General features: G+C 39.2%; 1 protein-coding gene across 1 annotated transcript; it reads right to left on the minus strand.

Annotated features, from left to right (window-relative positions):
• Positions 1-3,738: 3,738 nt before the first annotated feature.
• On the minus strand, positions 3,739-6,721 carry LOC138614769 (gap junction alpha-10 protein-like). The gene is made up of 2 exons (XM_069688342.1): positions 5,244-6,721; positions 3,739-3,820 (listed from the first exon to the last, which is right to left on the minus strand). Exons 1-2 carry the CDS (start codon positions 6,675-6,677, stop codon positions 3,782-3,784), a joined length of 1,473 nt encoding a protein of 490 aa, XP_069544443.1. The 5' UTR covers positions 6,678-6,721; the 3' UTR covers positions 3,739-3,781.
• Positions 6,722-17,287: the final 10,566 nt, after the last annotated feature.

Consider the following 17,287-nt stretch of genomic DNA (forward strand, 5'->3'; position numbering starts at 1 on the left):
TTATTGACATGAATTAGTGCCATCGCCTTTCTTTTCTTTATGTTCACCAAACATGAGGCTCCTAAACCTTTCCAAAGAATTTGTTGTAGTCATTTCCAGTCATGAAGGTTTTAGCAGGTCTTTGAAGGGAAACATCACAGACTTACAGTTCACTAATAGATTTATGTTCTCAAGCATCTGTAGTTGATTTATGTTCTGTATGTGATTCTAAAGTGAAATGAATGGAAGGTAGAAATGCTATAACACTTCAATATGCTAGAATTAAGGTTAGTTATGTAAAAAAATACATGATGAGCAAAAACATGATGACTTGCCTCAGACAGCCTGTGAATGCCCCCTCCCTCCCCCCTCCCCCTTGTTGAGACAGACACGCTCTGACCCGTTTATCATCTGGTCCTTGTCAAGGTTGTTCCAGGTCATACCAATCTGGCGACTACAAGAAGAGATGTATTAAACATGATGTTGATAAAGATAATCATTACTGGCTTCATCTGAGAGGTCATACTGTTTTGGATCAATAGCGTGTATAATCCATGTTCGCTGGGCTTCAGTTTAAACACTGCTGTGGTCATTGGATCAACACATGAAACAAATCACAGCAGGACAGTTCCTTCTTTTTGAGTCATGTATTTATTGTCTCATATTTACCACCACTGTTGTTGTGTTGTAGAACACAGATGTCTCTCTTCTGTTTGGTTCAGATGTTGGTGGAAGACACCGACATGTTAACATTTACACGTCGTATGTAAGTTTGTAGAAACACGAAGCACATGATCAATCCTACTTCCAGATCAGTATCCGTAATAGAGTACAGTATGAAGTTCAATGCTCCCAACAAACACACTGGCACATTATTGATTTAGAGAGATGCCAAATTCATCTGTAGAAAAGTCGATGGTTCGGCACGTGGCCGGGGAGAGTGCTGCTGCTGCTGCTGCTGCTGGAGTTTGTCCACGGCGTTCAAAGCTGGATGTGTTTGGACATCTTTGTCCACCAGGGTTAAAGTGGAGAGACTTCAGAATGGGCACATTTAAACGGAACTGTGTGGATCAGTAGAAAACAGCAGTTTCCACAGGTGACAAAAATGAATTTAAACCATTGAAAGTGAACTGATCCTCAACAATATTACACTGTTTTAAAATAATCATTTCATTTGAATGTACTACATGTTCAGTGTACACTGAAGAACGGCGCTCAGCTGGTTTTCATTGGTTTCTTTAATTCTTTCATTTGAACCGTTTATTTATTTGAACTCTTGTTGGTGAATGTTGACAATTTCATGAACGGTTTACAAGTCACACGTACTTATTGAAGTTGTAATATTTTAATTTAAAGGCTGTGAGTATGTTTACAATTTATTACATGTTCTTTTTTTTTTCATTTTGTAAAGATAGGATTAAGTCTGATAATTAATTTGTATAGAAAAGTTGATAAAGCTCTTTATTTACATAAGTTAAAATTGTTGACTTAGTGAGAAAATCTGACAAGTGCAGCTACAATTTCTTGCCTTAGAGGTTAAAGAGGCCAAAATATCCTCCAAAAGAACCAAGGAGAGAATTTAACTGGAGTCCAACTGCATTCTGACAGTGTCATAAACATGAAGCTGAAGTACACCTCCCCTCTGGAAACATGGAGACCCAGTGTTCAATATTTAAAACAAGTCATCTCAGTAAATATGAACAATCTAGTTAACCATGAAACTGTGAAATAACCGAATTTTTTTTTAATTAAAAAACAAATAAATAAAAGCTGTTGGAATGAAAATGTAACTTGTAATGATTTGTTTTGTTGAAAATAATAATTTCTAATTAGAATATGTATTGGAGTATTTCACAGCTTCATGGTTACATCATATATTTTTTCTGTATTTATTCATATGCTTATTTGATTCATAACATATTTCTTTCAATTTTCCGCTCCATTTTTAAACGCTCGTGGAAGTGTCCTCTTCGATGAAGGGGATTTTCACATGCCCCCCCCCCTTAATTATTTCTGAGTAAATTTCAAAATGAAACATCAAACCATTTTGTAGCATTTAATCCATTATAGACAAAACAGCATCAAAATTGCCAAGAAAGTGTAGCTTCAAAACATTGATTTGCTAATAATTTTGCACTGTTGTGCACAATATGTAATTTTTTTCAAACACAACACAGATGAAGGAGTGCCATGAAAAGATTCTGTGCTTTGATTTGTCTGTTTAGGTTTATTGAGAAGACTCAGCTCCTCTCGGTGATCCAACACCTGATGTTGGTTTCATATTGAAGGCTGCACTTCACTGAAGTGAACAATTTAATTCTCTATATGTTTCAGATGTCACGGCACAACATGGACACATTTTGAAGAATAGTCATATTTCACAGTTTTGAGGATGTCAGGAGTTTAAGAAAAAGAGAAATTTCTGATTTCAATATGCCATATTACTTTTCCATATTCTGCACATATAACAGCAACCGTACCCGTTTCTGGCAGCAGGAGTTAACACAGAGCATATTTAACATCAGTGCATTTATAAATTCCAAATATGATCAATATAATTTAAAGGAACATATTAATGCCACCTGCAGACTTTGGTGTCACTACAGCAGATGATCCAGTGGTTCACTCTGTATGGTGTCATTCATATGGAATCAAAAACTGAAGTTTACTTCTCTACTGCTTTGAATTGTTGCTTGAATTACTGTAAAACTGCACTTTGAGTGCTTGACTTTCCAACGAGGCTATGCAGCGCTAACATGAGCACAACCGTTATTGTGTAAACCTTGAGCACTGGGTACACAGGAAGAGGTGTTTGGAGTTTGTATTTTGGAATCAAATGCCTTCAGTTGGCAGTTACATGGTGGCACACTCAAGGAAGAACCTTTTTAATCAGTCCGTTTACAGAATTCATTCATTGAGTCTCAGCTTGTGATTCTGAAGGTTGAACAGACTCTTGACACTTATCTACCTGGACGATTCAGCATACCTCTTCTTTGGGTGAGGACTGTACGTTACACCTGTAGACTGTTTCTGTAGCAGTGTTTCTAACTTTTTACAGTAATTACATCATCGTATTTATACATTTTGGTGAGACTTTTTTTTACGTCATCCTTTGAGTACCTGCAACATGACTGTTATATGCAGATTTAGCATTTTTGCGTTCCATTTTTTTTTTTTTATCTTGAATGTTGAAATGACCTGTTTTCTTTAGTTTTTTCGTAAATATTGTGCAACATACCATGTCTTGTTTATTTGATATGAAAAAAAAACAGCATTTTGTCGAGGCAATTCTTGTTGAGAAATAAAACATAAGCATGAGAATTCCACAGCGTGGAGTTTGTGTGGAGATTTTGATGAAATGTCTGTTGGCAAAATGTTTGCTGTTTAATTATGAAGCATTTAATCTGAATATAATAGAAAGTATCATAATCTTCCATGAAATGACTGTATATAAATTACTATACACACAGATTCTAATCCCGTCTTTGATTTAGAAAAAGTATTGGAAGTTTCAGTCCATGTTTCAGAAGCAAACAGATGCTTTGAGGTGTACGCTCCGTGGTTCATAATGTTGTTTCTTAAAAATGTGGCTAACACATTGAATGATGTCCCCATGTTTCACACATGTAGACATTGTAAGGTGCTTTAAATCCAAAACATACGGCCGCTGCCTCATCATGGCGGACCGCCTGCTTTTGGTCCCATGTGACTTAAGCGTTGGATGGATGTTGATGGCTGGATCACTGATACAGTTCCTCCCTTGTGTGACCCAGCTGAGCTGTTCAACGCTCCTCCAGCCTCCTCACTTCTTCATGATGGACGAGATATCCAGAAACATACTCTGGAAAACACAAACAGACAGCTTTTAAAGCACGGCCACGTTTTTCACCCACACAAAGAACTCCATGAGCACTTTATGAACTATAATTATTATCTATTATCATAGAGTACGAGTCCCCTCTGTAGATATGTATGTTTCTGATTGACTAGTTATATCAATCTTATTCCTATCATCATGTTATCAAATATATTTATCAATCATATCGATGATTGACATATTTTCCTGGTTGTAATATTTCTCTAATCTCATCAACTATAATTCAAGTATGAGTGAGAAATGCAGATGAGCGTCAGGTTTTCAGAACAGCAGCACCTTCGTCTCATCGTATTGTTGCTGCTGGTTTGGTTTTTAAACGGTTGCGTTTTGTCCGAAGTCTCCATCGAGTGATTTCTTCTCTTTACTTTGAACAACAACACTGATTGAGCAGAAGCTGCTAATGTGACGGGATTCATCCTGATCAGTGTGGGGATAAGTAGTTCTCAGATTACCAGGTTCAGCCTGTGATGGAAAACCTCTGATGTTCTGGACTAGTCTTGTGTGTTATTTCTGTTTTATTTCTATGTTTTATGTGTTATTTATGTTATTTGTATGTTAATTGATGTTATTTGTATGTTATTTGTGTGTTGTGTTATTTGTATGTTATTTGTGTTGTGTTATTTGTGTGTTATTTGTATGTCATTTGTGTGTTGTGTTCTTTGTATGTTATTAGTCTTATTTATGATATTTGTATGTTGTCTGTGTAATCTGTATGTTATTTGTGTTATTTGTATGTTATTCGTGTGTTATTTGTATGTTATTTGTCATGTTTATGTTATTTGTATGTTATTCGTGTTATTTGTGTTATTTGTGCGTTATTTGTATGTTAATCATGTTATTTGTATGTTATTAATGTTATTTCTGTTATTTGGCATTTGTGCTATTTGTGTGTTGTGTTATTTGTATGTTATTTGTCTTATTTGTTATTTGCGTGTTATTTCTGTTATTTGTGTGTTATTTGTCTGTTATTTGTGTTATTTATGTTATTTGTTTGTTATTCGTGTTGTTTGTATGTTATTTGTGTGTTGTGTTCTTTGTCTCTTATTTGTGTTATTTGTTATTTATGTTATTTGTATGTTATTTGTGTTATTTGTATGTTACTTGTGTGTTGTGTTCTTTGTCTGTTATTTGTGTTATATGTTATTTGTGTGTCGTGTTATTTGTATGCTATTTGTGTTATTTGTATGTTATTTGTGTGTTGTGTTCTTTGTCTTTGTATGTTATTTGTATGTTATTTGTGTGTTGTGTTCTTTCTCTGTTCTTTGTGTTATTTGTTATTTGTATGTTATTCGTGTTTTATTTGTATGTTATTTGTGTGTTATTTATGTTATTCGTATTTTATTTTTATGTTATTGGGCCACATAGACAGTCTCTCCTCTTTACTCACCATTGACATTCTTCGGCCTCCGGGGGGGGGCATCATGGGCATGTCCCCCTGCAGGGAGCCCAGCTCGTCGGACTCCTCGGACGTGTGTAAGGATGGACTGGTGCAGCCGCTCATGGAGGACAAGCTGTCCGACGGCGGCCTGATCATGAAGCTGGTCTTCCTCGGATTGGAGAACTGCAGCTCGCTGCCTATCGACTCCCTTCTCTCATCTTCCTTGAGGTCGCTGATAGCACGAGGCCTGATGGCGCTACTGGACAGCAGAGCTTCCAAATGGCTTGGCTGAGGACGCTCTGCTTCCTGGGTTTCCTCGTGGCTCGTTGCATTTATTTCTACAGTAGACGTGACAGAGGTCCAGGCTGGGTGCTGGTCCATCGTGGCTGCGCGAACCTCGGAACCATCGTTGGTTTGGGCCGTTTGGATGGCACAGTTCTGGCCACACCGCAGTGGCATCCTGGGCTGGGGACAGATATAGTTGGTCTGACTGTGTCCCAGATGAGACAGGCTGTTGTGTCTTATAGCTTCCTGGCTGACTTTGAGCCCACAGTTGTAATGAGGAGGTTTCATGTCCTCCTCTGGAATCACTCTGAAGGTCTGAGTCAAAGGCCCATTGTGAGGTGATACATTGCTCATCACACAGAGGTGTGGTAATGATGTCTTCTTCTTGGACTTGTAAATCAAACTGTCGTCTTCTGTGTACCTCTCGCCATACAGCGTCTGTTTGATTTTCCGGATGCCTAAGTGGGATATTTCCAGAATGTTGAGGAAAAGTGACACACCAGCTATGGCAATCATGAAGACCATGAAGATGGTCTTCTCTGTAGGCCTGGAGATGTAACAGTCTACGCTATTGGGGCAAGGCAGTCTCTCGCACTTGTAGAGTGGCTCCAGTTGGACGCCGTAGAGTATGTACTGGCCTAGGATGAAGCAGACCTCCACCACCGAGCGTGTAAGGATATGGATGATGTAGGTTCTTAACAAAGAGCCTCTCAGAGGAGCCTTCTTGACCTTCCTCTGCTCGTCCAGCCTCCTCAGCTCCCTCTCCACACGTTTATGTTCATCCAACGCCAACTCAGCCTCGTCCAGCTCCTCCTTCAGCTGGGCCCTTCGGCGGTGACGCTCCTTTTCCAGTGCACGGATGCAGTAAAGAGCGTGGCCCATGTAGACCAGCGAGGGCGCAGACACGAAGATGACCTGCAGGACCCAGAAGCGAATGAGGGAGATGGGGAATGCTAGGTCGTAGCAGACTGCCTTGCAGCCTGGTTGGTCAGTGTTGCAGATGAACTCGGACTGCTCATCGTCCCATACGTCTTCTGCGGCTGCTCCCAGGATCAGCATGCGGAAGGTGAAAAGGATTGTGAGCCAGATCTTGCCCACAATGGTGGAATGAATGTGGACTTCTTCTAGGATGCTGCCCAGCAGGTTCCAGTCACCCATGGTCAGCTTCTCACTGCTTCACTGCCACATACTCAAACTGTGGAGACACTATGAACATACAACTCATTAGTCCCACAAGCTTTGGTACGTTATTAAACAATCCTACCATCCATTTTTTTTTATACCCGCTTTATCCTGAACAGGGTCGTGGGGGCAGGAGCCTCTCCCAGAGTACATCCTGGACAGCAAGTCCAGTCCATCATGGGGCGCAACACAGAAAGATAAACAACCACTCACACTTACAGTCGCACCTGTGGACAATTAGAATCACCAATGATGTTAACATGAATGTGTTCAGACAGTGGGAGGAAGCCACAGCACCTGGAACAGGGAGAACGGGAGAACATGAAAACTCCACACATAAAGACTACAGCCGAGCATCGGACCCAGAACCTTCTCCTCAAGACCACAATGCTAAAAACAGAACCACTGTAACAGCAGGGCGAACAAATTAGCGACAGGTAGATGTAAACATTGTAGACTACAGGAAACAGTGAAGCGTTCATTTTTATTCTGTCCTGGATTTAACAGGAGATATATGCACTGAAATTCGAGCTCTGAAGGAATAACGACACAAATGTTGGCGAAGAGTTAAATATGAATCAATAGGAAAACATCACTCCAACGAAAGGTGGCAGCTCCTGACATTTAACGTTAGCTCTGCTTTCCATGTCATTAATATCAGTAATATTAACATGAATGTTTGCGAGCTGTCACGGTTTCCTTTGAAGAGTCTTCGTAACGTGACTTGTACAGGTTGATTGCTTTAAATTTGACTGAAGATATTGATAAACTGAATGATAGTGGAAGTCCAGTTAGATTCAGAGGCAGACAGCCATCTTCCTTCATGGTCCTGTGTGTGTGAAAAAAATTTTTTTTAGGCTGGCAGCATCATTTGATGAATGACGTTGTACTGAAGTGGTTTGTCCACCACACCAAAATTACTGCACGGACCAAATCCAATATAGAGATAGATTATTTAATTATACTCATACCTACAAACAGTGGTCTGTTGTGCTTACTGTGCACAAGGATTTTTACTCCTTGACTTTTACCTTTAAAGAAAGGCCAAAACTATGAACCCTGTTGAAACTGTACCAAGATGAGGGAGAAGCTGAAACTCGTGTTCCTTCTTTACCGAGCAGCTTAAAAGCTCACGGAAATACAACAGCAACAATTCATGTACTTTTAAACTTTGTCTAAAATAAATAACATCTATCAACAATTAAACTAATGATTGCTGCATAGAAACAACTTAGCAAACTCAGTGCTACATTATACCTGGTCAATAGTACAAACAATTTGACAAACATGAGGGATCATAGACACGATGATAAATTTAATAGATTTTTTTATATTTTAATCCTAAGAACGCACACATCAGTTGATTTAGCCAAAGGACTTTCCAAAACACAAGACTGGCTGGAAACTGGGAAGAGGGAATCTCCATTTTGACATTTTGCAGTACGAGCTGGAGGTGAGGTGAAAATCAAGTTTTATGTTTTGTCTCAAATGGGACTAATTCAAGCCACTGCTGCATGCTAACGTTATTTTCCCCCAGGTGGAGGTGAAAGTGGAACCTGCACTGCCATGAAGATGTCATACTATTCTAATATTACTCAGCTCTCGGCTGAAGGTTGGTGGCTCATCCTGGTCAGCACCCTCTTATTAGCTGACTGGTTGTTTATGCTCAACCTTCCCTCACTGTTCCTTTCACACTATTGACTTCAAGTTGTAAGTCATTTTAAATTGGAGCGATTCTAGGATCTGCTTCTTCCCTGGCGTTGATGCTTTTCCCTGGTCAGCCTAACACAAGTTCACCTGCTCATAATATCAATATCTGCAACCGATGAACCACCTTCAAAGCCAAATTTGAAGGTTCCTTGCTGTACTGTTATAAATGGAAAGTCAAGGTGTGTGGTAAGTGGTATCGACAGTTTTTATAGACAATTTAGAGAATAATTGTATTAGAAAAAAAGTGAGAAATGAACGAAGATACATCTGGAGCAATATCTTTGACAGATAGCCGACAGCTGTTTGTTTCTAGGAAGAACTGTGAGACTGTCTGGGTTAACTCGGGTGTATGGAGGCAGTCAATGTTTCCAAAACTAGAGGTAAGCCTTTTGTTCTCGCAGTCAACACTAACATACATGTGTTTGCATGTGTGCATTGTTATTCTTGGCACATTTGGACTTGGTTATAGTGTGGCACAATAGTTACTGGGGCAACAGCAAATTATACAAGAATAAATATCATTACTGGTTTTCCCAGGTAACTGTTGCGAACTAACTTAGCCATGATGGCTGAGCTGGTGCAGGACAAGCCTCGATGAAGCAGCAGGAGGTGGGCTGAAGTCAGATAGCCTGGAAACATGTTACAGAAGGCCCAACAGCTAACAACTACACCAGAACACAACTACAACAGAACATAATTACACCAGAGCAACAACTACACCAGAGCACAACTACACCAGAGCATAACTACAACAGAACATAACTACACCAGAACACAACTACAACAGAACATAATTACACCAGAGCAACAACTACACCAGAGCACAACTACACCAGAGCATAACTACACCAGAACATAACTACACCAGAACACAACTACACCAGAACACAACTACAACAGAACATAATTACACTAGAGCAACAACTACACCAGAGCACAACTACACCAGAACACAACTACACCAGAACATAACTACACCAGAAAATAATTACACTAGAGCAACAACTACACCAGAACATAACTACAACAGAACATAATTACACCAGAGCAACAACTACACCAGAACACAACTACACCAGAACATAACTACACCAGAACACAACTACACCAGAAAATAATTACACTAGAGCAACAACTACACCAGAACGTAACTACAACAGAACATAACTACACCAGAACACAACTACACCAGAGCACAACTACACCAGAACATAACTACACCAGAACAACTACACCAAAACACAACTACGCCATAACACAACTACACCAGAACACAATTACGCCAGAATACAACTACACCAGAACACAACTACACCAGAATATAACTACACCAGAAAATAATTACACTAGAGCAACAACTACACCAGAACATAACTGCACCAGGACGTAACTACAACAGAACATAATTACACCAGAGCAACAACTACCAGAACACAACTACACCAGAACACAACTACACCAGAACATAACTACACCAGAACACAACTACGCCAGAACATAACTACACCAGAAAATAATTACACCAGAGAACAACTACACCAGAACATAACTACACCAGAACATAATTACACCAGAGCAACAACTACACCAGAACACAACTACACCAGAACACAACTACACCAGAACATAATTACACCAGAACAACAACTACACCAGAACACAACTACGCCAGAACACAACTACACCAGAACACAACTACGCCAGAACACAACTACACCAGAACACAACTACACCAAAACATAACTACACCAAAACATAACTACACCAAAGCAACAACTACACCAGAACATCACTACACCAGAACATAATTACACCAGAGCAACAACTACACCAGAACATAACTACACCAGAACATAATTACACCAGAACATAACTACACCAGAACATAACTACACCAGAACACAACTACACCAGAACATAATTACACCAGAACAACAACTACACCAAAACATAACTACACCAAAGTAACAACTACACCAGAACACCACTACACCAGAGCAAACTGTGGGCTGAAACAGGCATTTTTATTTGATTTCAGTCATGTTGAGCTGCTTCTACTAAATGCTACCTCCATCAACATACACACAGGCTAAATGCTCATGAGCTGCCCGGAGCAAGTCTTGTTGTAGCATTTATTTGCGCACTGCATTTTCATTTTTTTCTTTCACCTAATAAAATCGATCCCAGTGAGATCAGGATCTCTTTGTCAAGACAGACCTATTGCTCAGATGGTGGAGCGGGTTGCTCACTAATAAAAAGTTTGGCAGGTTAAACCTCCCCATTTACATGTGTACAAAAATAATCATAAACTATTTAAGCACAAATAATTCACATTTTAGAAAAGCATGTGCGAGTGTAACTGCTACCATTTCAATACAATCTGTTAAACCCTTTCAGTTAAATAAGAGAATATAACATGACTTTTGGAGCTCATTCCATTTTTATGCAACATAATAGTTTAACCCTATTTTTCTGTGAACAAATGGTACAACTAACGTTTTCATTTTTCATTGATTATAATATTTTTCTTTTTTGTCCAATGCCTTAGTGTAAATTTCAGATAAGCATCAGAAAGTAACGGTAGTCATTTAAATTTTATAAAATAAATGTTCCACATTGTGATTTTATTTTCTTAAAGGTTTGTTAAAATGGTTTTCAAGATATATATCATGTACCATATTGTCAATGTTAGTACACAAAGTTATAGTTTATGTCATTCCCATATCTTAATAATAGTAAATTCAATGTTTTCTATTCGAGTCCATCATATTTTTCTGCAACTGTTTCCCAAAAAGTTGTGATGATCTATATAATGTAAATAAAAACAATGCAATGATTTGTAAATCATGCAAACCTATATTTAATTACAAATAGACCAAAGACAACGTATCAAATGTTGAAACAGAAATTTGATTGTTTTATGAAAAATATATTCTCATTTTGAATTTGATGTTAGCAACACATCTCTAAAAAGTTGCGACAGGATCATATTCACCACTGTGTTGCATCACCTCTTCTTTTAACAACGCTCTGTAAACATTTGGGAACTGAGGAGACCAGTTTATGCAGCTTTGAAAGTGAAATGCTGTCCGACACTTACCTGGACTGCAGGAGGCCAGTTTATCACCAGGACTCTTCTACTATGGAGCCATGCTTTACAAATACGTGCAGAATGTGGTTTCGCAGTGCTGAAATAATCAAGGCCTTCCCTGAAATTTGATTTGATCCATCAGACCTCAGGACAGTTTTCCACTTCACCTCAGTCCATCTTCAATGATCTCGGTCCAGAGAAGGCGGCGGTGTTTCTGGATCATGTTCCTATCTGGTTTCTTCTTTGGAGAGTTTTAACCTGCATTTGTGGATGCAGACATGAACATTATTCTTAGATTGTTGCACAATTTCCACATGCAACATAATAGTTTAACCCTATTTTTCTGTGTGAAAACTCTTTCACAGAGTGGTGAACCTCTCCCCATCTTCACTGCTGAGAGACTCCGCCTCTCTGAAATCATCGTTTTATACCCAATCATGTTACTGATATGTTGCCACGGTAACCTGATTAGTTGTCAGATGTTCCACCAGTGTTTTGTTTTTTTGTCACACAACTCTTCCAGTCTTTTGTTGACCCTGTCTAAACTTTATTGAGACATGTTGCTGCCATCAAATTCAAAATGAGCATATATTTTTCATAAAATAATAAAATTTCTCAGTTTCAACATTTGATGTTTTCTTAGGTCTATTTTCAGTTAAATATGGATATACATGAGTGCAAATCATCACATTCTGTTTTTATTTAATTTTACATAGCATCCCAACTTTTTTTTGGAAACGGGGTTGTATGTCAAATCTTAAACCATCCATTATCTATACCTGCTTACAGGGAAAACTGTATATTGTGGGTGGGATATCTGAGGGGCATTTCTGACAGCAGGACCATGTATGTGAGATTGCGTATAAATATATGCATGTGTTCATCATGGTAATGAAGGGACATGTCACCCAGGGCAACGCTGTGGCTTAGTGATGAGCAGTGGCGCTGTGAGGTATAGAGTACCAAGACAAACAGTTCTTGACTCTGGGACACATTCATAGATGGTGTCAATGTGCACATGGGATATACAATATAGAATATCACTAGAATCAAAATGCTGGGAGTCTATTAAGACACATACTGAAACCGTGAGCTAACTAGAGGTTGGTGTAATGCTATTTTAAACCTCACAATGTCAGTGACATGTCCGAGATAAATAATTCAAACTTATTTACATAACTTGTTGCAAAGAAAATAAAAAATGTTTTTCTTTTTTCCAGTTTTAAAAGCAACCTCTGACATTGTAGCAAATCATGTGCGTGTCCAGTTAAGCGTGCCCGGTTCATCAGTCTGACTGAAGGATATAACTGTCAATCATATGTTGTAAAGCCTACGTAAAAACAAGCTCTGTCCTCTGATCAGACCAAAGAGAATAACAGAGATGCCAAACACTAGTCTGACATTGTGACGCACCTTCATTACAAGTACATCTACACATGAACTGCTACCAAAAAAAAGTTCATTGTAGTATATTGGAATAAAATGATCAGATGACACGTTGATAGAATGTGAATTTGTAGGTACAGTTTTGGTCTTGTATTTGAGATCATGTGAGGAGTTTGATTTGGATATAGGGCTCTATAATCTCTGTCATCATTCATAACTGTATCACACACCAGTCTGAGGCTCAAAGATATTTCTTTAATAAGCAGATGACTTAGCTCCATTTTTTTGGTATGCTGTTGTTTAACCCACACTCTTCTGTCATTTTCCGGGTCTAAGTGTGACTGAGACTTTCATATAATACAGAGAGTTAACATGAACATTTGATATGATGTTAGATTTTCCTGAAATGCACTGTGTGGTCCGCTTTTTGTTAGAAGCGCAGAAATTTAGCTGGAAGCATTTCTGTCTCTTCCCAATAACTAAAACAACAATGTGGCACATCACTGTTTCGGTCATCTGAGAGAATAATGTTACACAAGCTGTACAAATACCATGTCTTAATTGACTGCATCAACTGTTTCTGCAGCACTTACATATCACTGGTATGGGTTTCCTCTGGGCCTCTTGATGCTCTTCATCCTGTTTATATAAGCGTCCAGGGAATCGACTCTGTCTGTATGGCTACCCCATCGAGATGTGTGGAGGTCCTTTTGTGCCGATCCCAAACTCCAGTCCACATCCCCTCTGCTGTCCTGTGTTGGTCTCTCTGTGGCTTTGTGTTGTGGTTCTGCCTGTGTGTTGGGAGTGCTCTACCGTGTTACATGCTGGGTTCACAGGATGTGAACATCGATTGTCTCCCGACGGCACAATGCCCCCACCCCACTCCTTTCTCCCACGCCAGCAGTGCCAACCCCAACCAGTGCCATCAATATCAGCCTTTCTGACAGAGAGCAGTGATATTTGTTTATGGCGGGCCTTTCATACTTGGCCTGCTTCTGCTGCTCTCAACATGAAGATGCTGCTGAGCCATCAGGGAGGCCTGGACATTCAAGTTCACTGTAAGCACCGCCGTTTCATGGACCATCCTATGTAACATCATGTACAGCTTTTCATTTGGGAGTTGGGTGTCATGCATGTGATTGCATGTACTTGCATGCATGAGTGACTGACATCTCTGCTGTGTAGACTCAATCTAACAAAGTGTGAGCAGCAACACTGTAAAAGTCCCTCGTGAAAATCATCTGAGTAGACTTTGTCACAAGAAATTATGACAAACCATATGGTATATGATGACATTTGAAGCCGTGGTTGTCTGTTCCAGTGCAGGCTGCATCTGTTCTAAAAGCACAACTACCATTTTTCAAAGCCACCAAGCATACCACATTCAGTTCAGACTACTGTTACTATGACTAGAATGGATGCAGTGTTGTTGTTTTTGTTGCATCAAATTTGATAATGTCACATCTTAGAGTATTTAGAACATGTTCACTAACTTCATTGTTATAAGGCTGTTATTCACCCTCTAATTTACAGTTTTGATCAGGTGGAAGTGAAAATATTGTGTTTATGCTGGAATTTTCAAATCTCATTTTGGTGATAAGTGTATTTAAAAATTCTCCCAAATGTCCGTGATCTCTAGAGCCCAAGGTTGTTCATCTTGCCTTTTCAGTTGTTACAGACTAACTTACGGGAGGTTTTGTCAGGTGGATATTTTAGAAAGTAGCCTCGGGGTTTAATGGCCTTTTCTTGAAGGAATTCCCCTTTTCTCTATTTTTCTCGAGAGTAAGGTGAGATGGATATGAGTGTCAGGTCTGTGTATAAGAACAGAAAGGAATCAGGACACAGATAGCAGGCCTGTGCTCTAGTTCAAACGTCCAGATACAGTCAGTGTGCACAGGTTTTGATTTTGGTCTCCAGTCCTGATGTAACTGAACTGTCACAGTGCAGGGAGATCAAATGTCTAATGTGAGGTTTCACTTGTAATGATGACTAACTAACTGACTGACTGACTGACTGACTGACTAACTAACTAACTAACCCTAACTCTGCAGTTCCCTTTGACTTTACTAATTTGGTTCTCTATCGCCACTTTAATCCATCTTGCCCACTGCAGGTGCTGCAGGCACCAGAGGTCTGAACTACTATTTAACTAGCTACCTCTGGGTTTTCAGGACTACGGAGTTGGTCCACATCTTACTGAAATACATTGTCATGGTAACGGATGCTCCAGATCTAACCTGCTCTAGGTTTGAGATAACAGATGAAAAGATATAAAAGCTCCTTCTACCAACTAATCAACTGTCTGGAAAATATCAACCCATTGTGGAAGATGGCGTGGAGCTCTTGAGTGTTGACAGTCGGAGGGTGTCTGTGGAGGGCAGAATGTTCAGACCCACAAATATCTTTGTCTTTCCCTGACCATTTTTATAGGATATAGATTTAAATTCAAGGTGCTTTTCTTCACTGAAATCATCCTCCAGCAGAGACTGGAGCTCTGAAACCTTCTACTGGTACTTGTTGATGTGACAGTTGACCTTCTTCTTTGCTCCCGTCTGTTTAACACTATCAGACCAACTGTCATACACATGAAACTCATCCTTTCTACAGGGCATCGCATGAACTCAGTTATTAATGGGCTATTTGTAGTTTTATGCTCCACATCACAAATTCTCATTATATTGTGTACATTTGCACTGTGGTCGGCAACATAAGTCATTTTCCAACTCTATCGTGAAGTGTTGTTTGTGTTGTGCCTGTCCTTTGCGTTCGCTGTATTTTCCTCATGACTTGATTTTTTTGTTTTCCATTCTTCATACCACTACTCCAAGACAAAGTTTTTGTCTGTAATGAACAAATTTCGTGTACACTATTGTAATGTCACATAATTAGTAAGTCATTTCCAAGTTTTCTCCTCCTAGTTGAAGCTTTATCTGCCCTCCCTCAGTGCACAAAGCAATAGTCCATATTACTGGCTTGATTTTAGACCCCTCCTGCTTGGCTGCATAAAATGACCAGCTGTGCCTGTAGGGCCTTTAATTAGGTTTCCATCGCCCTCTGACAGAGTCAATGGAGCATTGATTTGATTTTCCCTTCAGAAGCTACTGCTGTGGTTGCTATGGCCAAATGCCAGATGTCACACCAGGATCATTGGGTTACACAATCAGCACCGGCTTCATCAGGAGCTCCACCCGACCACCTGACTGACAGCTCAACAGCGGGGGCGGGACTTGGTCCAGTCTGTCTGTTTGTTGATACCAGGCCTCAACTCACCCACATGTTGTTCCTGATATCCTTGTCAGGAACTTTCAATTCAACTAGTAGCCCCAATTTACCAAGAAACAGTGGAAGAATGTAACTGGATTAACTGAACTGTGTTGGAGTCATTTTCAATTCAGTTGTATTAATAGAGCAGCAGATCACAACATAGGTCATCTCAGGGTGCTTTACATATCGAGGATGAGGCCTTACAATATTACAGTTGTTTTTATGCATTTTCATTTAATTTCAATTCAATTATAGGCTACTTGTATGAAGTACTTTGTTTTTTGGTATTTTACCTTATTAACTTTGCCAAGGAGGTCGTCTTCAGTCTGTTGCTTTGTCATCTGCAGAACTGAAAAGTTATTGGTCGGGTTTTCACTTGGTAGAAGGGTGCAGCTTTGGCCAGGGAATAACCCACTGAATGTTAAGGTTGACCGAACTATGGGGTGAATCCACAAGTCATTTTACACTTCGATTAACATTGGGAGAATGGAAATGTGGTTAATTAAATACATATTAAAATCCAGTAAAGTTCAATAGTGATCAAACACAGTCCACATTAAAGGGTACTAACAATCGTCTGGTTCACACATACTACAGAGTGGACTATTGGTGTAGGTCTGTGCTCTTCTGGTTTTATTGATGTAGAATATATTATGTCTCGGGTTGATTAATTTACACTTACATACTTATCAGTTATAGATGTGATGATGATATAAAATAAGCCAATTTTAAAATATTGTAAAGTGGTAGTTATTTTATTTTTTTTAAACTATTTTAGACACATGGTTTCAAGCAGAATATTTTCATAGGTCAGAAAATATGTCGGGGATCTTAATCATAAAATATGAATATGATGTGCAATTCAAAATACAGAGGAATGAATTCAATAAAATCACATATTATCAGTAAACTGTTATTAAACTCGTAAATCTTGAATAATTCGTCTCGAAAATAACAATCAATGTCCTCCTTTGTCAGTTTATACCCATGTAACGTGATGTCAATTTAATTCGTAAGGATTAAATCTTGCTCTCGTTATTAGAAGGGGCACCAGTCCAATATTGGACAAATTATCAATTCAAAATCAATATAAAATCAGTCAATCTAAATCGGTATTCTCGTATCGGAACTCAAA

The sequence above is a fragment of the Brachyistius frenatus genome, unplaced genomic scaffold (genome assembly GCF_029030835.1).
Source record: "Brachyistius frenatus isolate BFR_SWC_R1_liver_20210118 unplaced genomic scaffold, ASM2903083v1 Contig_567, whole genome shotgun sequence".
NCBI lineage: Eukaryota > Metazoa > Chordata > Actinopteri > Embiotocidae > Brachyistius > Brachyistius frenatus.

What these genes read in the sequence shown, in the direction of transcription:
- LOC138614769 (XM_069688342.1), bottom strand. Translation starts at nt 6,677, where the DNA reads ATGGGTGACTGGAACCTGCTGGGCAGCATCCTAGAAGAAGTCCACATT. An exon ending in GAGGCCGAAGAATGTCAATG is followed by an intron (nt 3,821 to 5,243) that starts GTGAGTAAAGAG and finishes TGTGTTTTCCAG; the next exon opens with AGTATGTTTCTGGATATCTC.